Genomic DNA, 25,088 nt, shown 5'->3' on the forward strand with positions numbered 1-25,088 from the left:
TTAGCAGTCGGCAGGTGGTTGGATTTCACTAAAAAGCCCTTCTCCCAGAGTCTCAAGCGTGGGGAGAGACGGGAGAGCAGAGAGGGCTTTTTAAAAATAGATCTGTTCAGTTAGCGACAGGCTACAGATTCACAGTGCTGTGTTTCAATAAGAGATGACTCCAAGGGCTTGTCCCTCATGTTAGCCTGACTGGAAACAGCAAACCAATCGACAGCTATAGCCTTTGTAGCAGAGGGGATGTGCTATGCTAATCGAGCTCTAGCCTACGGTTCTTGGCTCTGGAATAACCGATCCAACACTCACTGAACCACATTATTCTGGCTCCTCCAGAGGATCCACACTGGAAAACAGAATTCAGATGTGATGCATTCCTGTGAAGTACAATTTACTTTGCTGCTATGACTTCAATATTCATCTGTAAGAAAAGGCACTTAAGTAACACAAAAAAAAAAAATCACTGGCAGTGCAAATCTAAATAGAAGATGGAATTTTTTGGTACATTTCACTTTAAAAGGTAATGAATAAAGTTCAACTCCTTTTTAACTTTGGTGTATGAGCTGAGCTGCAAAGGAGCAGTAAGTCACCTAGTCGGCTAAGCCTCTACATTTGCTGTCCTGGTAGGGAAGCCTTAGTGAAATTATATTTTACGCTTGTTCAGAATTCAATTGTATTGTTAAATTTATACAACCGCACTATTAAACTTTTATAACTGGGCTGACAAAGAAACTGTATTATGAACTCTATCTGTTCTATACCCAATAACTTAAATAAATGTGCAGCAAAAAAAGGAAACAGTATAAGGATGACAAAATTGTCATTATCAGTTTTGTCTATTTATTTATCTATCTAACAACACAGGCAACTCGGCCCTGACTTTAAAGAAAGGTGGGGGAGGGAGAGCCAGGTTATTCAGCTCGACATGTGCTTATGTGTGTGTGTGTGTCTGAAATGCACTGCCTGTGCATTGTGCACAACACACACACACACACTCCCAAGGGTTCTGTGGTGACTGCAGCAAGAAGCACCAGCTGTCCACATCAGCAACTCCCAAACACTCATTCACAAGGTGTTTTCCTCTTTGTGTTATACACACCGACTGCACACACACACTACAAAATCTAACAATCCTAACAATTAACTATCAAATGAATGCAGGTCTTGTCTTTATCGCTCTGATACACAGTGGGTTAGCTGTGGAAGCCATGTTGTGTGACATACACAGAGGTAGGGGGGCAGGAGTTGAGGAGGGGAAGGGGGTTGTGGGGGGCGCGGGCAGGTGGTTTCCATTAGCTCTCTCCATTTTAAACAGAGGAGCGAGCCAGTCAGTTAGGAAGGAAGGAGACATGCTATGGCAGCCAGCCACCTGCAGCGCAGAGTCCTGCTGCAGAGCAGAGGAGGGATGGATGGTGTCGTTTGTGTGTGTTAGACGGAGCTCGGGTGTGTTGCAGCAGTGTGCTCGTCATAGATAGGGACCGTGTCTGTAACTGTTAAAAGCGTGCCTTGTATATAACGGTGTTAGTGAGTGCATGAATATGCGTTACATTACACTTGTGAGTGTGCACAAACGCTGGTTTATCAGCGTACTGTGTATGTGTGTGTACTGACGAGCTGTTTTGTGTGTCTCTGTGCTTCTAGGGTGTCTCCTATTGACCCCCCATGGCAGTGTGTATAATCTCCAGAGAGAGGATCTATAATCTGGGGGTGGGGGGGTGTAGAGAACAGGCTCTGGAGGTGTCTTGCTGGGCCTGGGGAAGTGGTGAGAGCTCAGCCACAGGGCACAGATCGATTTGGCATGTCTGCTTGCACAGCATTGGACTGTTCACTCCAGCAGCCGACCATACAAACGGCCCAGGACACAGTCCCCTGGCCACCACCACCACCACCACCACCACCGCCGCCGCCTCCGCCTCCACCACAGACACACTCCTCCATCCTTTTAAAGAGCAGCAGAGCTAGAGCTAGCTGAAGGCTCGCCTATGGGCCAACTGCACTTCTCCCTCCACCTTTCCCCATCAAATCGATGTGTATTAAGCCGCCTGAACCCATCTTCAAGGGATATAAAGGCTAAGCAGAGATTGGTGGGTGGCTGGATTTTGAGAGGGAGCAGACACAGTTCCAGTAGTAACTCTCCTGTTATTTCTTATTGTCATTTCTTTGGCTTCCTGCATTAGTTTCTGTTACATCTTCTCCCTCCACATGTCTGGAGCCGTGTAAATCCCGCTCAGAGGGTGGTCAGTTTTACATATTGTGTGTCACTAGACGGCTATAAAGGGATTTAACATTTAGTAAAGCATAATCCATTGTGGGCTTTGTGCCTGCCTAAACTGCACACATCAAATCTGATTGCAAGATGGTGGCTACCAACGAGCAAGCAGGAGGAGGAACACACACACACACACACACACACACACACCACTTGAACAATAAGCTGAAGAGACAGCAGGAGGTCAGTTGCCGAGGTGGAGGATCTTCCATTTTGACAATAGGAGGTAAATTACAAACTAGTGTAGCAGTGCTGGGGCTCCCACTAGCCAATCCCGGCTCATCCCTTATCTAAACCAATCTAACAGCCCCCGTCTACATGTTGGGAGCAGGCTATGACACTCAGGTCAATCTAGAGCTGTCAAACTAATTAGAGGAGGAGACAGGAGACATAAATATCCCCCCTATCAAGTCTGCAACGTTCGCTTGGGTGTGGAAATATAAATATTTGGCGGGGCTAATCCACTGAGACAGTCGACTTTGTTTATATGCCTTTTGAATGTTTCATTGATGTGACTGACTGCTTCCGTTTCTTAACCCACCTCTCTCTCCCTCTCTGCTCCCCCCTTTCTGCATGGTTAACTGTGAGACAAAGCGCCGGTGCTCTCTCTATTAAACATGAAATGCAGAGCAAAAAAAGAAAAAAAAAAAAAAAAGCTTCAATGGAGTCCATTGCAGAGCATTTAGACGGACAGAAATAGAGCGAGCAACAACAAGGCTTTGGTTCAGTGTGACTGCTTGCTCGAGGACCTCCACTGATACCAGCGCAGAGATAATTTAGCCAACCAGATTACGCAGCTAGACGGAAAAGTGGAGGGTGGGGAGGTCTGGCTGTTTCACTGCACCTACTTCAAGTCGTCCATTTAGTAGCCGAGGAGAAAAAAAAAAGAGGGAGGGCTGAGTGGTTGTGTGGCTGTGTGTATGGGTAGGTAGTTGGAAAAGAAGAAACCTGACACACCGACTGTAATTTTCTACATCTTCCCATTAAATAGCCAAGCAATGCATCCCCCCTCACCCCTCCCCGCATCCCCCTCTCCCTCCCCACCTGACCTTTCGCTAGCTGCTATATAAATGAAAAGACATGGCGGCAATGATTTAGTTGCAAGGCGGAGAGCACTGAGCAGCGAGAGAAAGAGAGAGAGAGACAGCAGACTACACACATACACACACACACCAGCTAGCCTGGCTTCCTACTGACAGTGAGTGTTGACACCCTCCCCACCCCCCCCTCTCTCTAATACAGCCAATTTATAAACAGTAGGTGAAAGACAGGCCATGTTTACAGCTGCAGAAAAGGTTGGTTTTCTTTTTAGCCTCATTCATCCAGTGCAATAAAGACACTGCACCGCAGCTCAAACACCTCTCCGGGAAACCAAAGTACCTTTTGGCCCCTGAGGAGATAGCATACTTTCGGTGAGTCAAATGGTGTTGGGATGAAATCATTATCGTGGCTGTCGTCACTATCACATCATCTAGTGAAGCACCACTTTGCTTTATTGACTCGGCCTAAGACAAAGCACAGAGTGGGTCAACTTGGAATTGATTGTATGATGCATTGGCCTCTAGCCTGAGGGAATACTGATGTTAGAGAGTTGTTACTTTGGAGAATGTGCAATCCCTCAGCAGCTTATTGCAATAGAGATGACCGTTTCTATAAGAGCCCGGAAATCAATCATTAATCTATTACAAATGTGTCCTCAAAGTCCTGAAATCTAAAGCCTATTGAGAGCAAAGTGGAATGGAATAAATGAGTGGATGTGATGTTTCTAAGTTGAGGCTAATGATCGTCATCATGTGGAGACTGACTTGTGTTCGCTGCAGATGAGTGTGGCTCACCTGCTGACACAATTAGATCAGCCACGACTAGGACTTACCTCCAGGTCTGTAAACAACATCGTCCTCTGTGATGAAGGATGTTATTTCTCCGTTCTCTGTCCGCTCGTAGCGCGACTTCTTCTTGGGCGTCTTCTTCTTGCCCTTCTTGCCGGCCTCCTCGGCCGTGCCGCTGCCTCCACCTGTGCTACCGTTGTCGTTGTCCTCGTCTTCGCTGTGCTCGCTCTCTGCATAGTTCTTGGCCCCGCCCTCCAGCGTGCAGCTGCGTCGGGGCCTGGAGCTCTCGCTCTCCCGGTCGCCCCGGTCCCCGTCCTGCCGGCGGGACTTACCGGCCTCTCTCTTGTCCCGGTCCCTGTCTCTGTCCCTGTCCCGCTCTTTCTCCCTCTCCTTCTCTTTGTCGGCCGTCATGATCCGCCACGTGCCTTCCTCAGTCCTCTCACGGCTGGGCCTCCGTGAAAGGTAGACTGTGAGCCTGGGCTTCAGTCTTCTGAATTTACCAGTCAAATCCAGGGAAAATTTGGCCACACCAACAACCCCAGTGTTTCAGAAAAGCTGTAAATAAAAAGGAGAAAGATAATCAGCACAAACGAGCGTCAATAACAATTTTCCCTCCCTGTTCAGAGACAAGACATTTTATAAAAAGAAATGTGTGCAGGAGCAGATCTTTTGTGGGTGAGACATACAAGATTAGTTCATAGAGATCAGGCAGCTGTGCTGACTCTCAACATCACAGCAATTGTTGGCACTCCCCTCCACACAACCATGTATACTCTGGAGAGCAGCGAGCAGCTTTATCAAAGAACAGAACCTTCTAGCTTGCTGCTCAAACATTTCCATTCTTTCAGAGAGGCAGTAAAACAGAGTTATTAAAGGCTAAAAGAAGAGGAAAAACAGAGTAAACAAAGTATAAAGCAAACTGCTGCATGTGGGGTGTTTGTAACACAATAAGCTAAAAAGGAAAGTGTAACTGTGTGAGCGTCAGAAGGTAGCACTGCACTGAGGATGAGGCTTGCAGCCGACAGAATTCCTCAGAGATAATGTGTCAAGGGATTTTTTCAGCACAAGACGCTGCTTGTCGTTTACAATGCCACGGGAGAGAGACGCAGCAAAAAGCTCAATGACGGAGTTAACTGGCTAGCTTCTCTGCAGACCATCTGCAATGACACCAGGCTCAATTTTACTCATCTGTGCATGTGTGGTTGTGTGCGTGTGTGTGTACACTCTGGCTTACTGGACTGCACCCAACCCCAGCCCTCTGCCCTGGCTGACAGTCACCACTGTGTTAATGTGAAGTGACAGCTCTGGAGGGAAGAACACAGCCATGCACTGGCTAAGGAAAGAGAAGAGGGGTGGTGGTGGTGGGGGGGCTGAGCCAGTCATTTGCCATGCCCAGTCCACTGCCATTTTCAGCTATCTTAGTTCACTCAAAAGAGCTCAGCTACCACTTTCTCATGCCGTAATGAAATCCTCCATAAACAGTGAAGTGGGCAAAGCTGAAGCAGCACGCTGTCTGTCTGCTGCACTACACTGCCCCTACACACTGCATCTACAAAGGCTTCTCATTTACTGCCAGTGTTTGCACCCTCCACCCACACTGCAACAAATTAAGTAGAAATAGTTATTTCAGCCCCCAGAGGGATCAAACTAGGCAATCAGCGCCCGCGTTACCATGGCCGTGATAGCAGGGGTGGGAGAGGGAGAGTCAATAAGGCGAGAGGGATAGAGATGGAGCCAGGTACAGCAGAACCAGCAGCAGCAGCAGCGAGGGGAAAATTATACAGCATGTCTGCAAGTGCACTTACTGAGAGTTAGAAAAAGTGTGAGGTGAGGAATAGACAGATAGAGGAAGGTGTAAGAAAGGCTTTTGGCAGGCACACACACACACGCACACACACACACGCACACACGCATACAATGGAGCACACGTTTGACAACGGCGCTCCTCGGCAGCGGGTGCTGTCATCTCGTGAGCAGACACCAACTGACAGGGCAGCTGCTCTTGTCGTCGGCTTCAACACAAACACCGGGCCTGATTAAACCGCAGCCTCGTCACAGCCTCATTAATCACCTAATGATGAGTTACCACGGCGACCACTGGGCTGCCAACATATACACACACAAGAACACATTTTCTGCACAAGGGGAGTTCTAGCGCGCATGTGTGCACTAGGACACACACACACACGCCCTACCCTGCGCCGATACACACCTCCGCTAGTGTGCCAAAATACATACACCCCCCCGCCCCCCCCCCCTCCTTTGCTTCTATCCATATCCAGCAGCATGACTTGGAGGTGTGAGGAACATGAAAACATTGATGAAGGTAGCATTTGATAGCGCCGCTCTAATCCTGGGGGCTGCCAGAATCTGTGTATGAGCTAAGCACCTCTTCTCTCCTCTAATCAGTAACATAAGCCTCTTCCACAGAAACCAATGAGGACTCTGAACTGTTGCAAATGGAGGGGCTGGCCCCGTTCTCCTTTGATGTTGTGGGCAGCTACGAGCCTCTATAAGTATCTTTACAATCTAGGTGCTATTACTTTGCATCTGGATACACTTTACATAACTGCCTCAATCCAAATTTTGTATCTCCAATTACCCCCGCTGACGTAAACACTGCATTCATTAACCCACAAAGCAACAAAAATTCTTACAATACACACACGACGCCTTGCCCATGTTTAATTCTGTTAAACCTTTTACTGGTCAATTAACAATATGTTCAAGTGTCTTTGGCTAATGTGTAGCCGTTGCTTGATAGGAATAAAAGAGCCATTTGAAGGTGAACAAATTGAGTGAGTCAGTGTGTGAAGCGAGGTAGTAACACTGTGGCAATGAAAAGTCATAATGTATTGATGGCTGAGAGAGAGAGAAAGTGTAGAGACTGGAAGAGAGAAAGCGAGGGAGAAGGCTCTCCACCCACAAGCCGGGGAAACAAAGTGCTTAGTAGAAAGCGGCGCTGGCTGCCTGGCCGATGAATAACGCTGTGAGGGGGCAGGTGAGGCTTGGAACTATTACACATCAATCACTGGGCCAGGAACCTTTGAAAGATACCAGCTGTCTTAATGGAAAACAGAAGGAGGGGGCAGTGGCTGGAGAAGGGGTTGAGGGGGTCCCAGCCAACGGCACCTAATCCACCATTTACATTACTGCGATGGAGTCAAGGGCTAGCAGCCAGCGGGGCCCCGCTCAAATACATTTCTCTTTTCCGTGCCTGTTTAAATGAGACCTCTGGCCTGAAAAACCACACAGTTTGTGGCTCGATTAACACATCATCCCCCACAATGGCCACACAGCAGGTTTCTGTTACTAAACAGTGTTTTTTTCCCTCTCTCTCTCTCTCTCCCTCTCGCTCTCCTTCCATCGAGCAGCCTTTTAAAAAGCCATGTTTTATTCATTCCAATCACTCCCACATTTACCCAAATCCACGCTCATCTCTGTAGTTTTAATCAAAACCTGTCTGAGGATAAACATCCAAATTATCACGCTCTGCTTGAGTACCTATACACCGTGATAAAGCTGTAGGATTTCTTTTTTTTTTCTTTTTTTTTTTACATCAAGCCAAATTTTAGTAATTGATTATCTTGGATTATGAATTTATGCCAAAACTGGACATTTATTCAGACGTCATTTTATAGAACAAATAACAGAGAAACTAGAAATTTCTACATTTAAATGCAAAATAGAATCTAACGACAATATAACCAGCACAGTGATCCACTCAGTTTTAGGGAGAGACTGAAAAGTCATTCATGGCATATTCAATTGTAGAATTATGAAGTAGCAAAATGTGATTGGCAAGGATTTAGGGCCGGCTTTGCAGAGGGATTGAATGAAATACTCGCATGAATACAGATTAGAGGAGAACAATGTTAGCGTGAATATACACAGGGTTATTAACAATAAGGGCAACTCAAATTGATCTGAATAAACCAGCAAGATCCTCAGCAGTGCATGGATCCCTAGCTGCGGTGATGTTGAGCTGCAGCAGGTTTTCGTCAGCTCCAATCCATTACTCGGTGCGATCTAATCTAAGCTGCCATTCAAGCCCCATAGAAACAACAGCACAATGAACGGCTCAGCTGGAGGCAGGGGGGCAGGCCACTTCATAAGGGATTCTCTGTGGTCTCTGCACCCTGCCTGCTTTGTCTTACCTGGTACAATCATGGCTTACTTTATACTCGGAGGCCCCTCTGTTTTAGTTCACATTGGCAGGGCAAAGACACTTGTCTGCTCCACTTGTTTTTCAATTCACTGATGAGTAACCACATCTTTTTTCCCTCTGCTAAAGCTGTGCTCACAAAGGCTCTATTTTTAGCTGGCATCCGGGGTTAGTTTAGTAGGTAGCAGCCATGCTCGAGAAAAGATAGCTTGGGGCTTTCCAACATCAACATTTAAACCTGCCTAGAGACTCCCATGGTAAGAAAGCAAAAGCACAACACACTACAAGAGATTCTCATGTACAATGGCACTACGGGTAACAATAAACTGTCACCGTCTGAAAAAGATAAACCAAAATAAATCTACATCTCCCCGGGCTAAAACTGCATCTAATGCTTTCTTTTTGTAATCCAAACCAATACCCAGCAAGTCAATAATATTTTCTGTCCAACAGTCCACAGGTACTTCCAGCCACAGACATAGGGATCAGACTGTGTGCTCCACAGGGTCTAAGCCTCTACTCCATCTCTAAAAGAAGGCTAAATCCCCCTCTAGTCCCTGTTTGTGTGCTTTCCGCGAGAGCTCCAAATGGCCCTGAGGGGGCCGCTCCACAACCCAAGATGTCCATTATCTACAGGGGCTGTGAGAAGGACTTCATTTCGCTGCCTAATACCAGCTACTTCAAGACACAGTAACTCTCTCAGTCTGCCACGTTTGTCTGGCTGGAGCAGAGCTGAAGGCCATTTCGGCAGCTCTGACTGCTTCGCGAGGCATCATGTTTTGACACGACTCCCCGGGGGGAAACGCCGGGGTTTGTCCATTGTCACCCTTCCCCGTTCCACTAAATGAGGTGCTCTTGAGAAATGTAATTGTGAGCCTGCTCACGGTTACAGTGGAGAACCTCTCCCAACCTCATGTGTCTTTGATAAGAGAAGCAGGAGAATGTGAGGTATGCGGTGGCAGACAGCGCTATCATGGATGTGGCTCTTAATTGAGTTTCCCTCTGCATCTGTGGGCCACTCTGTATTTTTTATTTTTTTATTTTTGTTGCAGTGTGTGCTCGATTCAAAAAGGATTTCTAGTGTCTTTCACCTCCGGAGAGGTAGTGACAACTCAATTTTTTGGTGAATTATGCTGTTGTAATGGAAATTTACCCAGAGCTAAAGCGAGGGTCAGGGGAGGTACAAATACGCACCAGGGACACATTCAAAGCTGACTTATACTAAAAAATATGTGAGTCATATGCATCTTCAAACATTTATCTACATAAAGTGGCGGAGCTCTGGGGGGGTTACATGACATTTCGCAATCAGATGTATATAGTGAAAGGGATTTCTGGAAAAGAAAAATGCGATTTTGTCTTGTGATAAAAATGAAAGGACTCTTGAGATTTTAATATTTGAGCACTCAATCATGTACCACTTCCACAGATATTCTGCAATCAAACATCCCCACTTCCTCCCAGATCTGCCTATCATCTTAACAATCCTATCCGTCAGTTCGACTCCAACTGGTAGTCTAAATGAGTGCGAGAGAGGAGGAAATGTATTCATGCGGCTGCCCTACATCCTCCAGCTACTCTAATCACTATGCCACACGGAGTGACGTGCCAACACAGAGGGAAAAACTAACATAAATAGATTAGAGTGATAGATAAGACAGCTCTGAGGTTTCAGGCTGACAGCGCAGGCCAACGGGGGCACTGAAGGATGTCTTCAAGAACAGCTCCCAAAAAACAAAGCCATTAGGTCAGTACACAAAACCACCTTTCCATCTAAATTATTTAGCTACGTGGTGGCAAACCCTGCTCAGTCCTTGAGCAGATGGTTGGGGCGGGCGGAGGGGTGGGGTGGGAGGCAATCCCTCCATTCAACGTCTTATAATGATCCAAGCCAAAAAAAAAAACCCACCTCCACCTCTAGATACCACAGGATGGCATTAACTCTAATTAGGAATGGCTATTATATCATATGCAAATGCCTCTCCTTTAACCACTAACCGACAGCCAACCAACCATCCTGACTAACTGCCATTTATAAACACAGGAAAAAAAAAAAAGGATTTGTCTTCTAAACACAACATCCCCGTTTGTTCCTTATCCTCTATGCTAATTTCAGCATTCTTGCAACCAGAGCCATAACTCACGAGTCAATATGCAAGCACTGCAAATAGACACTGTCAGCGAACGTTCGCCAGTTGGAGACGTGTTTGTTCAAGGAAACGGACAGCTTTAGAAAGCAGGCGACGGGGGAGGTGATTATGGGAGTGGAATATTCAGTCTTGTCATCCACCATCTCGGCCGTGCAGGCCAGTGATCCTCGGCCGAGGGGAAAGCACCCTCTGTGGCGCGCATGAGGAGAATAATATGAATCATGAGTCTGTGTGAGGCCTGCATGCAGCTAGCCACGCTCCTTAAACTACGGCCACAGACGGGCCGTGTTGTAAATATTGCCCCATTCTGGATGCATTTCCTCTCCCTCATCAAAAAGAAAAGAGAAAAAAAAAACCCTAGAGGAGGAGGGGGGGTGGCCGGGAGTGATGAAAACGCTGCTACAACAAGCAGGATCTGAACTGAGAACTCCCATATCCTCTGAGGACAGCTCATAAAACATGCAGTGGCTGGGACTGGGCCACTGGGCCTACAGCGATGGCATTTTAGTGCACCCTGCCACAAATACACAGGCCACACACACAGGTAGGCTGAAAAAACACACACAATTAATTTTAAAGAGTCTGAAAGAGTCAGACCTGGATGGTTTACTACCACGGCCACAAGTGAATGCTTAAGTCTTCACCCTAAAAATACACATGAGCTAGAAAAAGGACGGCGAGCATTTAGCAGCAGGAGCCTGGAACAATGGGCTTTTGGGAAAAATACGAGAAGAGAGGTTGGATATTACACAGTGTACAGTAGTGATCCTCAGATTAACTCTGCCTGTTCATGTGTGAAATGGAGACTTGATCCCTAACTGATAGTGTGTGTTATGCCTCCAGCAAACACAAGCTGCATATTTCTCATCTTTCCAAATACCTAACAACTGCAATATATTGGATTACACATTGCATCCTTCACTGTGCAATAACAATGGCACATTAATGCTGCCAAAACAACACTGCTCAGACACACTCTCTGCCCGCTGTTGTCTTCTTTAAAACCAAAAGGTGAAGTGCAGCTGGCTGCGCCGCCGCGTTGCTGTGAATAAGCCTCAGATATTCTTGGAATGTTAATGTTAGGCTTTGACCATGGCAGTCGCACCGACTCCTGCTCTCATCACTGAGCCATTAATGACAATGGAAACGCTGCTCATTCAAGTGACACGCTCTCTTACAACACAGACTACACTACCTGTGCCATTTGTTTTCTTAAGATCTAACAAAGCAACAGAGGAAGAAAAAAAATAAATATATATATAGCGCTTTAGTAACTATTTAAAGTGCACTCAATTATCCTAGCGTTATGAGACACATTTCTTAACTAATCCCATGCTTTCGTTGTGTTTAAGCACACCATATGCTGTGCTCATGCATAGGAAATCAGCCTCTAGTGCTTCTGCCATTGCAGTCTCTGTGGAAATCTAGGAGGGCAGGTTTGTGGCACTACAGGCTTGTTAAAATAGCTTCCCACTGCATCGGCAAGCTTATAAAAAGTCACTGGGAGCATATTCACTACAGTGCTGCATTCATCTACGTGTATACACACGTGTCAATCTAAAATGTGTAGGCCATTGACACACACGCGTACACGCACACACATACATATATAAACAAAAAACGCTGCCGCTGCTGAGCAACTGTATTTGCAGTTCAGGTCAGACTATGTGCTCAGCCAATAAATGGCTGGAGTGTAATGTGCCTTGACCTTCTATCTTTCTTTCAGCAGCTCCTTACATATATTGCTGTCTCTCCTCATATATCACTCGGGCAAATGGCGCCCTTCACCCTGCTCCCTCCTGTCCCCTCCTTAAAAGGCTGAGGGGACATCTATGCCTGCTGTACTCAATTGACAGCCTTGGCAGCTTCTTCAGCAAGCAGAAGGGGAGGGGAAGAGGGGAGGAGGGAGGCAGACAAGGCTTGTTGGGGGGGAATGCTGCAATGAATAATTATGTTTCATAACATGCCCCATCCCCCCCCTCACCCCCTCCTTTATTAGCATCAAACAATAATTAATGGGGAACAAGGGGCACTGAAGAGTCTGCTTTTCGCTTTCCAGAACAAGTGGGTCAATATGCCCTTCAACCCTTTCTCTCTGCTCGACGTCAAAGCAGGAGACACCTCATCGCTCTAAAAACATGCTCTTAGCTTATTTATGATGCCAGTTGCTCTGCTGGAGAAAAGGCAGCATTCCTGCTTCACTCAGCAAAAAAACTGGCCGGATCACTTTACACAGCAGTTCGTACTACTTCCATCTCCACACCTCTTCTCAGCAGGCTAACCCAACAATTCAATAATGAATATGAAATGCCTCCTAATTGATGTCTATGGGAGTTGGAGCGGCTGAAAATACAGGGCTATCGGACATGGGCTTGACTTGATTAAGTTTTTGTTTCACGTCAAAAAAAAAAAAAAAAAAAAAAATCTCTGATCAGCAGTAGCAAAGCCAGTCCTGATCGAATTAGCTTTGCACTAAGAGCTCCATTGATCTTGGCACTCATCTGTGCAGATGAGGGCCGGAAAGGCAGCTGGTAATCCAATAGCAGGAATGGGAAGTGCTTCAAGGACTCTGCTGTGTTTACCCACCTATCTCCTACACAGAGAGGCAAGATGTTAGCGCATGCCACTCACTGGACTGATTGGAAGCCACAGGGCCTTGGGAGCTCCAGTGAAATGAATAAGAGCCGCAGTGTGACCAAAAGCAAGGTACTTGAAAGCTGAAAGTAATTGCTTTCACCGCTGCTATCGTGTAATGAGTAAACAGGATAAATCAGGCAAAGCCCAGATCAGTGTTTAAATGAGGTGGCAGTAACTTTCAAGTCCTAATACTGGCTTCACTTCATAAATGTAGCTAAAAAAAGAAAAACGGAAAAGGCTAGGCTGATATCAATTTAACGGTTCTATTCACCCAAGTGTGAAAGTGTGAGGTTAGGGGGAGTCAATGTCGGGGAATCTGTCTCAACACTGTGATAACTTCATTGCAGCATGCATTGATGCTAGCCTTTGAGATCAATTTTGCATGAAATGAATGACATTGAACAAGAACCCAGAGGACAGGGAGCATGTGGAATGAAACAGAGCAAAGCTCTTAAGGTAGTAAAGGGTAAAACATACAGCTGTTTTGCTTGTGGAAATAGTTCAAGTGAAGTGCGCCTGAACACTGCTGCCATGCATTAACTATAGTGCTGCTGCCACAGCGGCGCTCTTTCTCACACACACACACACACACACACACACACACATACACACAGTAATCCATCAAGGATTCATGAGTGAATGCTCAATAACAGACTGAGTGCATTTTTCTCCTTCATATCACTGCAGCAAGAAAAGAGTGAGAACTCTTCAGCAGCCCACAGACACACCACAAACACACACTGCTCTCATACCACACTAATAACCTTGGGCTGCCTACCAATGCCATGACTTTATGGAACAGTATGGGCTCTAAATAGAAGCTCCATTTCTCACCAGCAGTCTGTAACGGCTCTATTTCAGCCACCCTGTAATTAAATATTTATGTTAGCAGAGTGGTGGATCATACCAAGGTGATAACCATTTAAAATCCCAATCTGGGGCTTTTTCTGCCCCCCCCCCCTCCTCTACCCCTGCTGCCTCAATCCACCACTGCCACAACAAAGACCGGTTTTTAAAAGGATTATCTACAAGTGTCCCTTTAATCAGTGCATGGAAGAACTGTAGAAATCCCTCAACAACCGTCCCAGAGGAATACCTTTCTCTGAAGCCCTATCAGGCAGAGGATCTCCTTCACCGACAGCAGACTGAGTGAGTGGGAGTGAGTGTGTTTGAGGATGAAAAGATGTGCTGCTACCTCGCTATGATGTCCTCTCCAACAATCTCAGAACAAAGGCCTCCATTTTGAAGTGGAGTTATGATGGCACGGGGCTCTTAAGGTCCTCTGCTGCCGTGTGTCCTATTGCTTTCTGTCGTCTTTGTTAGCCCTGCTGTTTGTTATGCTAGCGAGATAAGTCACTGTTGTGGGTGGCTGGGTGTGCTACAGCAACCGGTGTACTGCTTGAGTGCCAAAGCCGACAGTCTGTGGGAGGGATTGTGGGCATTATAGATCACTAGGAGACAGATGTCCAGTCTTGCCCCGACGCTGACTCAAACCCTAACCCCCGAAAACCGTGTGTTTTCAAACTGGACTGCTTCCTGGTGGGACTTAAGTTGATCTTTATCAGACCAATAGAGGCAGCTCACTTTATCATAGCGAGCTTCCTCTTTTTTACTGGCGCAGGACTGAGCAGCTTTGTTTCTTCAGGAAACATAAGAGGTGGAAATCTACTCTGCTACAGCGTGATAAACATTACAAGATGTCTTGTGCAGACAAACCAGCAACCTGATTCAAAGTGTGTAAAAAAAAATGACACCAGACGTGAGCAAGCAAAGAAATGTGAGGTTTGGATTAATGCATAAACATTAAATGAATGCTGCAAATGCCTCTGGAGAGCAGATGACTGGCAGGGCATTGGCAAGACACGGCATCATTGTCTGTGCTGTGAAAGCTTTGTGAACCTCCGCTGCACAAATAAGTGTCATGCACCAATAAGCAGAATCAAACCCTTTGAGCATCTGTTGTCTTTAACTCTCCCCTCTCTTTGTTTTACGGCGCGCCGTCACAGTTAATGATTTCCTCAAGATCTCTAATTTACACATATGATTTACATGTTTGAAATGCTTAGTTGAGCAGACGCAGGTTTGTGAAGCAAACCGTTACCGCCGAGCTGAATCCAAAGAGCGGTTTTTTGGGCAAAGCTTCAGAAATTGCATTTCAAAAAGCTAGGTTGATCAAGAGGAAACAGACAAGGTATCAACATATTGCCTTTCAGTTTCTTCTTGTTTACATATCTGGATTGTGCAGTCATCCCTTCCAGTGAGAACCACCGCCAGCAAAAACAATTACTCCCCCCCTCCCCACCCCCAACCCGAGCGCCAGCTTCTCACCGACTGCCTCGACTCAGCTTGACAATCAAACCCATTAGATCTTTCTGTGAATTAACGCTAGTTAACTTAAAGCACTGACACACATCAAGAATAGTCATTAGCCTGTCTTTTTAGCATAAAAAACAGGAATGATTTGCCGGTTCAGAGAGATCATCTCCCTACATGCAGCCTGGGGCAGCCCTTACCGTCTACCTCATTATTTTTTGGAGGAACAAGGCCACTGATGAATCCTGTTGGATTAAATGTAAGGTGCTCTCGTTATGACCTGGCTTACACACACAGCAGCAGCAGCAGCAGCAGTAGCAGCAGCAGACTGCTTTAAGCTGCTCTCCTCACAGACAAAAGAAAATGGAGTAACCCGCCAACACTGTAAATATACGGATGAATCTCACTCAACTGAGCTGTAAAATCAAAGTGGAGTTGTTGGAGTACATCACTCCCACGCAGCTGCACATTCTGCAGTGAGAAAAGCTGTCAAATGTTGGCTTTTGGTGGATACTCGCTGAGCTGACAAGTGCCAATGATACACCGTGAGTGATAAAGACATTCATTCCTGCTTAGACAGAGGTTTTCCAGATGTGATAGTCCGCAATGCTCCACTGCTTCATTTTCTGGAGAGAAAAAGAGAGAGGCTGTTGCTGTGTTTTCCCACTTACGTTGCCACGGTGACAAATGAAAAGCAGAATCGCCCGCACAACTAATCAAATGAGTGAGTGACAACAAGTCAATATTTTCTCATTGTGTTGACAGCAATATATCTGCACAGTAACGGGCTCTGCTTCAAGGCTTAGGAAACGCTAGACTCAGAGCATTATACGGATAATGTGTCAATAATCTGGCCCGGTGCAGCTGTTAAGAGCAGTGCCAATAAAGACTCTGTATCAAAAGACAACCTTCACAAAGTATGGGCTAAATTACCAGCCCAACAGACATCGTCTAGACACTGTACTTCAAACAAACATACTCTGTCGTGTAATGACTACAAGGCAACACTGTAATTGGACATTGATCTGTCGAGGTCTGGGGATAAACCACTCATCGTAAGAGCAGCCATGAAGGGAACAATATGTAAACACACCAACCTCGCTGACTGAGATATTAGAGAAAATAGTAAAAGTGAGATCTAACAGATACGGAGTAGGGTGCTCAGGAAAGTCTCATTCAAACCATTTTCCTTCAATTCCCCAAGCTCACTCGTCATTTTTAAAAAGATATCTTGTTAAAAAAAATCCATACAATTAGCTTGCTTCTGATTACATCCTTGACCAAAAAAAAGAAATACAACAACCCTCCCTACACAGAAAATAAGCAGCAGCAGCAGCAGCAGACATCATTTCTACAAGCCTGGTTAAACACAAGCAAGATCAATGGGTAAATTTATCAGCAAATATCACCATTCGCTGCCTGGCAAGTAATCATTAAGGAATGGCACTGATGCATTATTCATTTGCTAATGTATAATTCAGACTTAACAGCAGATTCTATGCATAAATAAGGACGTGATACATTTAAACACATTAAATGTTTACTTGCTAAAATAGGCTACGAATGCGCCACATGAATGCTTTGTGCTGCTGCTGTCACTTGCTACCGTTTCTGAGGATTCAGGGACATGAGGTAGATATTGGAATATAGACTGACACCCCACTCATCATATATCACACACACTTAATGAACACAGTCACTGATATCCAATGCGCAGTGGGGGTGGATGAGTGTTTAGGTGCAGTAAATTTCTAAAAAAAAAAAATCCCACAGAGCATCTCATGTCTTCTTTGTTGTGCTAAGTGAATTATTTGTCAAAGCCAGACATTAAAGCTTAACGGTAGCGCAGTTATATATTCTAGCAGATGACAATTTATGTACTGTCACTGCCACTTCTATCCTCCCCGGACATCTGCACCTGTGTTTGAACATCGAGCCGAGATCTGCGAGGACGTTCTTGTTGAAGTGTCAGAGCTGGTGTCAGAGGGACAGTCAACAGGGAGGACGATGGGGGGGGGGGGGGCACTGAGGACACACAGGCTCCATCTGACGGTGTTCGGAGCAAGCGGCCCTGTGGGGAATCGCCATTCCACTTTATGACCATGCACTGAATTAACGAGGCCAGATGTCCCCCCACTTAACATGTGTGAAAGTGCCCTCCGATGGGCTCAGCTGCTTTAAGGATGTACAGACATAGAGAGTGGGGGGGGGGGGGGGTAAACAGGAGATAGGACCTATTTTCAATTATACCAATTTCTCACTCGTCGTCGGCTCCAGAGGTTTGCGTTAATTAAAGATATCGGCCTCTTCCTCTGTGCACACAACAAATCAGAAGGAATTTTCTGCGAACAATCAAAGCACCTCTCCAGTCCTTCATCTCTGTTTCAGTAGTCACCCACCAGAGGGTACTGCCTCCTTAGCAGCGCTACGATTGTTTCATGTGTACCATGTCAATCTGTGGTTAATGCATTCTAAATGAGTCACTGGTACGCCACTATCTGCAAGGACGATAGGTCAAGCGATGCCCCGGCTCGCTCCTCGTTTCCATTTAGAAATGAAACGGCTCCAAAGAAACCAACAAGATCTGAGGAGATTCATCATCGCTGCACAAAACCATGAGTCTGCTCTTGTGTTGGGGGGGGGGGATGGAAATGATACCAACAATGGTATAGAAGCCATGACTCCTCATTGATTTTCCGCCCGGCTTTATGACATGGCAGCTCTCGCATTTCTGTATTGTTGGGGTCAAAAGTGGGAGGGCAACAGCAACAGCAACAGCAAGCAATACCTTTTAAGCAGCTGCGATATATGCAGTGCAGTCAAGCCACATTCACATCATGGCTTCAAAAAAAAACTACCAGAGTGGTAATCTACATCCATTTACCTGATCACCATCTTACAGTTTGTTTTAATGGGTCAAGCGTCACATCTGTTTTCATTCATGTAGCTTATTATCACAACACCCGGGTCGCCTCGATGAGCCGTTTGGGCTAATAGTCAAATGGAAATGATATCAAGACCCCAGCAGACACACTCATTAGAAAGAAAATGAGCAGCCCGCTAACACAGCATCAGTTACAACTCATCCCTCTGATTCTCTATCCATTACATCATACTGTTAAGAAACAACACAGAGACAGTTTTTTTTTTTCTATCACCAACAACAACACAGAGACATTGTTTTTTTTTCTTCTTCTTCTCCCAGCCAGGAATTGCCATCATCCTGACACAGGGAGGGGGAGAAAAAAAGGTGGTTGGGGGGGGGGGGGGGACGCAGCATGGTGCAATCCCAGTGAGGGCCATCATGCGAGCAGATTAAATAACGTTTTTCCAATGCCCTGTCAAACATTCAGCCGCCTCTGAGCAGCTAGACAACCGTTACAGCCTCACTCTATGAGGCATCACTCTCCCTCTCTGTACGGTCAGAAACAGCCCCTTTGATCCGGATATCGCCCCTCAGATTCCTCAGAGGTGACACTCATACATGCGCCTGTATGTGAGCTGAATGTTTACTAGCTCTCTCTGTACCTAGTCAGCGGTGAGACTCCTGTTTTGTGACTCACACCGCTACCATGCTATGCTTCCCCCCCTTGGTTTACACGAATCAACAACAGACTGCGGACTCAGACCCAGATCAAGTTGCACATCAGATTTCATTTCCCCACAAACACTGGTATGAGCACTCCAAATAGAGATGATGTGAAACGATACCAGCAGCGAGTATGGCCGTGTGTACATAATTAAGATTTAGGCAGCTATATTCTGATCTGATAGCAGCCTTACTGTGAAACACGCAGTGCGCTCTTCCCATACAAATCCCACGCTGCAGACAAACTCAAGCTCTTGCGTGCAACTCCATTAAAGAGAGGGCTGACCACCACTTCCTTTTTCATTCAGTCCACAAGTAGTGAGACTAAATTGATATCCTAACCCTCCAGGGAAGTAAGGAGGATGGGCATTTAAAATAAATGTGCTCAGAAATACAAGTTATGCAAGTTTTCCCACATGACAAGTGTCGACTGAGATTGTGACCGCATGTTAGCCGTATGAAGCTGCCAAACCGTGAGGATTTCTGTCTCACTACCGGTTATCGTTTCTCCATTTAACCCAAGCCCAGTTCAGTGACCACGAAAGAGAAAAAAACATTCAGTAGGCTTTAACAAAAAGACACCTCCAAGAGAGTGACACAGTGAGAGAATATCACCAACATATGACCTCTAACCCCACTCTGGGTTGCCATATTTCTATAACAGCGGTGGCAAAAATAAAAAAAAATTGTATGACATTGCCTGGAAATCAACAGTAAAAGGTAATGCGAGGCTGATCATCTGTAAGATCTTTAAACTCCATCTGTTAATGACACTGAAATCAAAGATCAGCCACACTTAAGAAGAGCAGAGAGTGCTGACTGACAGTTTGGCATTGTTCAGAGTGACAGGAGCATCATGAAAGACGACCATTGTTCAATCTTTAACCCTGATTGCACCTCGTGACTTATACAATATCACATATTCACATTCCTGTGGTTATTTAAAACCGACTGAGCCTTAAAACCGTTCTAACTGGTTTTAATGTGGAGTAGATGTCCTTTCTGTTTCAACAATCATCCATTATCTTCAGAGCTTGTGTCATGCATTAGGGCTATGCGGTGTCGTCCCACTCAAGTGGATTAATCACATCTGAATCATTAAGCTAGAGGTCACTTCTCAACTAGCAAGGGGACAAAAAAAACTGCCAAAGGAAGCTGCATGGGCATGGTGGAGATTAGCTCCTCACAATTAGTGATGCAACATCTGAGTCCATGTAATAGCTCAGTGAAACACTCAGCAGTAGGGGAGGGATTGTCAGACAGGGACTGTTTTATATATATTTATATTTATAAAGCACAGACTGAAAGCAGTCCTCAGTTTGAAGCTTGTTTCAGGGCTGAAGCTTTCTTTGTGCGTCTGTGCCTGTGGATTCCACTTCTGACTGGAGTCACATGAAGACTTACTATGGCCAATGTTACAGTGATTTAAGTAAACAAGCCCTCCTCCCTCTTTTACTATAACTGGAAAACATTGGATAAGCTGCCTTTCAGACAAATAACTGTAGTCTGCTTTCAGATCCTAAGCTGCCCTCTCCAAAACACACACACACACACATCACAGCAGCACCCCCCTGCTCTTTTCAACTACAGGCAAATACCCCCACCCCCAACTCTCTCACCCACCCCACTGTGAGGGCTGCATGTGCTTGGGCCAGAGTTCACAGCCTCTGGGGTGCAGAGGGTGTGTGTGTGTGTGTGTGTGTGTGAGGGGGGGGGTGTCAAGTTAATTCGGTGGTCCTTCAACAGTTTACAACCGGTTCACACACAATCTCTATGTACTTCTTTCAAACAACCAAAAAAAAAAACACAATACCACAAAGATACTTTCCATTATTACAGTCCAATAATCAATTTATGACATGAGCAAAGGCTGTAAATCCAACAGTCAACCCTTTGAGTGAAACAGGGGGAAATCCCAGCCGTCAAATTTATGTGTCACTGACTCATCAAGATTTATTTCAACATTTTCTCCCTGTCAAAAGACAACTTTTTTTTTTTTCTTCTTTCCTCGAAACTGACTGACTCCTCCAATACACACGAGCAAGTAGTTTAACAGCTCTGGTGTGTGTAGTGTGTAGCCTAGTGTGTTTCCTGGGCAGCAACGTTGCCATTTAAGCTCTTCTCTCTCTTTGTTTACTTCTTTGTTATTACTCTCAGTCTAAAACCATTAGCTGCTGAACCCCTGCTACAGACCTGGCCAGGTCATGGAGGTTGCTTAAGGGTCTGTTACACAGTTACACAGAGCGATAGAGGCAGAGACAAGTTTTACAACAACAATGCAGCCAACTTTCGACACTTAGGAAACACACACACTCACACGCACACACATTTGACTTGAGGTCACACGCGTTTCCTCCTCCGGATATAAACAAAAATCGAGCCACTTTAAAGCTTAAATCTAAGTGCTACTCTGCATTAGTCATCACTATTGCTTAAAACCCGCTTCTTTATCACCCACACGTTGTTGCTCTCTCTCCCCCCCGTGTCTGCGCCCTCCTCCACCAACCACAACCATCCTGCAATCTTTTTTTTTTTTTTTGGATTCAACTACTCACCCGCCAGTCTGGTGATTTCTTGGAGTCCCGGAGCCTGCCTGCAAACAAGTTGTGAAAACGAGCGAGCCTTGCCCGAGATGACCCACCGAACTTCCGAAAAAAAAAGAAAAGAAAAGCAAAGAAAAGGCAAAGCGGAGCCGGGCCAAAATCCAAGTCCCGGGACAAAGCGAAGGCGAAGAACACGGACACTTTTTTTTTTCTCACCCCCTCGTTTCTTCTCGGGGAGGGGGGCGAGCACAGCACTTGCTTCAACAAAAGACGGTTTCACTTTACTGACAGACTCTTCACGTCCGAAACCGCCGAGGAAAAGGCAGCAGCACCACCACCGCCGCCTCCACCTCCACCAGCAGCAGCAGCAGCAGCAGCAGCAACACTACTACTACAACAGCGTTAGCTAACCCGGCTCTCCCCCCCCACCCCTACCCCACCACCACCACCCCCCAACTCTTCCCTCCTCCAAACTGCTCCTAGTCCCTTTGGCCGTGTTGTTGTTGCTGTCGATGATACTGTCCACATGAAAAGTAGTAGGAGGCTATAACACTGTAGCGCTGTAATAGTTATTTCGAGGGGGTAAGGAAACCAGTGAGTTCGCCGTTTACAGGCTCCGCTTCCTTTTTCCACACACACACGCTCACACTCACACACGCTCACACTCATACACGCTCTCCCCCCTCTTCTCTCCCTCTCTGTGTCTTTCCTATGCACTCGCACACTCTCCACGCTCTCCCTATCGCTCCCTCCGTCTCTGTGAACCCCCTCCTTCTCCTCCTCCACCTCCTCCTCCTCCTCCTCCTCTTCAGCTGTTCAACAGACGCATCCACATGGCTGACCTAGTCTTTCTTTATCCAGACACTAGTGAAGGAGAATTACCCCGACCACACTCAAAAAAAAGAGGAAAAAAAATCCGAGCGAAACAAAAACATGGACTGGATTCAAATAATCATCAGGGACAAAAGGGTGGCGGTGGTGGTTTTGTTGCGGGGGGGGGGGGGGGACGCCAATGGGGCTGATGATTGATGGCGGCTCCGTAGGGACACACTGCATGCACCGTGTGTGTATGTGTGTGTGTGTATTTATGTATGTGTGTGCGTGCGTTTGCGTGCAACTACTACAACCAGGAAGCGAGGTGCACGGCAGCCAAAGTGGCCCGACCGACCATCATCAGCCGATCAATGTGGTAGCGCTTATGGGAATGTGACTGAAACACAGCGGCAAAGACAATGAGAGCAGCGAAAAGCTGCTGATAGTGCCTTGTACATAATGGCTCAATTGTCTTTTTTTTTTTTATCGACACATTTTAATGGTTAAACAGACGAATAAACAAAATGATGTTCTTGATGCGCAGGTCGCTGATTTATATCTGACAACATTAGTGTATATGCATCTGCTGGGGGAAATACACAAGAGGGAGGCGACTGAATGCTGCTCAGGCTTGTGGAGCTCATTTGCATTTTTGGATAATGAATTAATTAGTCACCCCACCCATTAAAAAGGCAGAAACAAGCAGGGTTGATAATGTGAATAGTCCATTAGCTGTATTTGGGTGGCTGGTTTTAAATGGTTAGCCTGTACATCACATCAAATGTGATCCTGGTTATTTTCCAAGGTCTCAGTACTCATTTTGTGGTAGGTTATACACAACGCAGTTTGTTTTCACTATTAAGGAAAAAAAAAAATCAGTCTCCCTTACACATGTGAGAGGAGCAGAACAAAGATGGACGGTAAGTTATAAATTAATAGGATGATTTTCATTTCAGTGAGCGAGTGGCTTGACACATTTTCATTGTCTTAAACATGATATTGGATCACTGTCAAAATCCAATTAACTACAGCAAATAGTCTGTGCATTGGGCTCTTTTTGCACTACAGCCAAACACGGGCAGCAGGAGAGACGGGCAGTAAGGAAATTGAGTTGAGGGTAATGTGCAGGGGGTCCTTCATTGTGCTCCGAACCATGTTTGTCGTCTTCGTCTCTGAAGCGGAGGGGGTGGGGGTTTGAGCTGTGCAACAAAGTGCTGGTAAAAACCTTTTTCCAGTTCCTGAGGCAACTGTCCTGGGAAGTTGTACACCCCCCCACCTCCCGTCCCCCGTCCCCTCCCTCTCTACACAAGTAACCCAACACCACAGCAGCCACCGCTCCTCCCTTATCACTGTATGTATACATTTCACAAGGTCAATATTTATGATATTTACACAGACACACACGTAGTCTGCCTCCTTTCCTCAGCGACGCAAACATTCAAAGCATCCGAGACTGATAAGAGGGGGGGGGGGGGGTACATGTCTCTCTATGCTGAATCAAAGCTTAAAAGAAATACAAAGGCTCCAAAAAATGATTCTATCATGTGTTCAGAGAAGACAACCAGTCAGATGCCAGCCTCTCTCAGTAGGTCTGTCAGGCTTAAGTTGGCCCAAGAAAGCAAGGGAAGGTTGAGTGCAGTGAATCCTGTCTGAAGGCGGTGCAGTGCAAAGCTGGATTGGCTGGCGGGGCAGGCTCCCCTCTCTGGCAGATGAGATCCCATTATCAGGGAGACGGGAACTCCACCTCCAGGATTTCACAGCTCCTCTGTTTATCACATGGCTCTGTCAAGTTGGGCACCATTAACCGATAATGAAAGGAGACAACCGGTGCAGTTACAAGCAAAGCACTCCACATTCTACAGGCCTAAGCATGTATCTGGGAAGCTGACTGTGTCTATTCAATTCTGTTCAGCATTCAAACGGCCCATCACAATACCTTTTCCCTGAGCACCCCCCCTCCTTTCCCTCCCCCCCTCCGCAGCTACAGTGCCTTCGATCCCGACAGAACAAAAACCGGTTACTTGGTGCGTCTTTCTGAATTCAGAGGAAATGAAATCTAACAGAGCTGTGCGCTGCTCAAAAGAGAAAAATGACACTTTTTCTATGACACTTTTTTCCTAAAGATTATTAAAGGCGAACAATTCCTTGTAAGAGCAGCTAAAAAATGGAGAGAGAAAAAAAGCGCCACAATAAAAGCAACACAAAATATCACTCTGGAATATGTGTGTTTTCTCTTCATTCACATAAAAAATCATTAGTACAAGTGTTACTAAACAAAAAAGACTGCAAGAGTGCCACTGAATCAAAGGCCAACCCAGCCCCTCCCTCCACTCTCTCCCCTGCCTGACTACTCCATTTATGGTTTATAGGATTCTGTAGCCACTTACGCTCATTAAAAATGAATACTGAACAAAAGCTGTGGCTGACACACACTGTTTGCTTTAGCCTGATTTCTCCATGCCAGAGAAAAACAAGCCACTCAGAGGCAGCAAACACAGAGAGCAAGAGAGAGGGAGAGAAAGTGCTCGGCAATACAAATAAGTCAGCCAGTAGCTGAAACAACAGAAAAAAGTGACATGGATGACTGAGCCAAGCCTGTGAGAGACTTGGCAAGCCTCAGAGGCCCTGGCCTCTTAAGCACTCATATCTAGTAACTTCATTTAATACATTCACCAGGGATGAGCAGACAAGTTGAAGGAAAAAGGGATAGAGAGAAGAAAACAGACTTGTAAACCAAGGGGAGGGTTAGGTTGTGGTGGTGGTGGTGGGGGTGCACTTCAGAGGCT

General features: G+C 46.0%; 1 protein-coding gene across 3 annotated transcripts in view; it reads right to left on the bottom strand.

The window, feature by feature from the left end:
• Positions 1-25,088, bottom strand: part of rerea (arginine-glutamic acid dipeptide (RE) repeats a) — a 124,243-nt gene that overhangs the window by 69,058 nt on the left and 30,097 nt on the right. For 2 of the 3 annotated variants that reach the window (XM_085781774.1, XM_085781776.1), the window contains exons 1-2: positions 21,502-22,250; positions 4,137-4,647 (exon numbers count right to left, since the gene is read on the bottom strand). In XM_085781774.1, coding sequence (XP_085637900.1) covers positions 4,137-4,503 — 367 coding nt within the window. In that variant the 5' untranslated portion in view covers positions 4,504-4,647; positions 21,502-22,250. Of the gene's footprint in view, positions 1-4,136; positions 4,648-21,501; positions 22,251-25,088 lie in introns of those variants that run through there. The other variant, XM_085781775.1, reaches the window with a different exon arrangement.

Source organism: Trachurus japonicus, chromosome 7 (assembly GCF_045865225.1).
Source record: "Trachurus japonicus isolate A0001 chromosome 7, Traja_1.0".
NCBI lineage: Eukaryota > Metazoa > Chordata > Actinopteri > Carangiformes > Carangidae > Trachurus > Trachurus japonicus.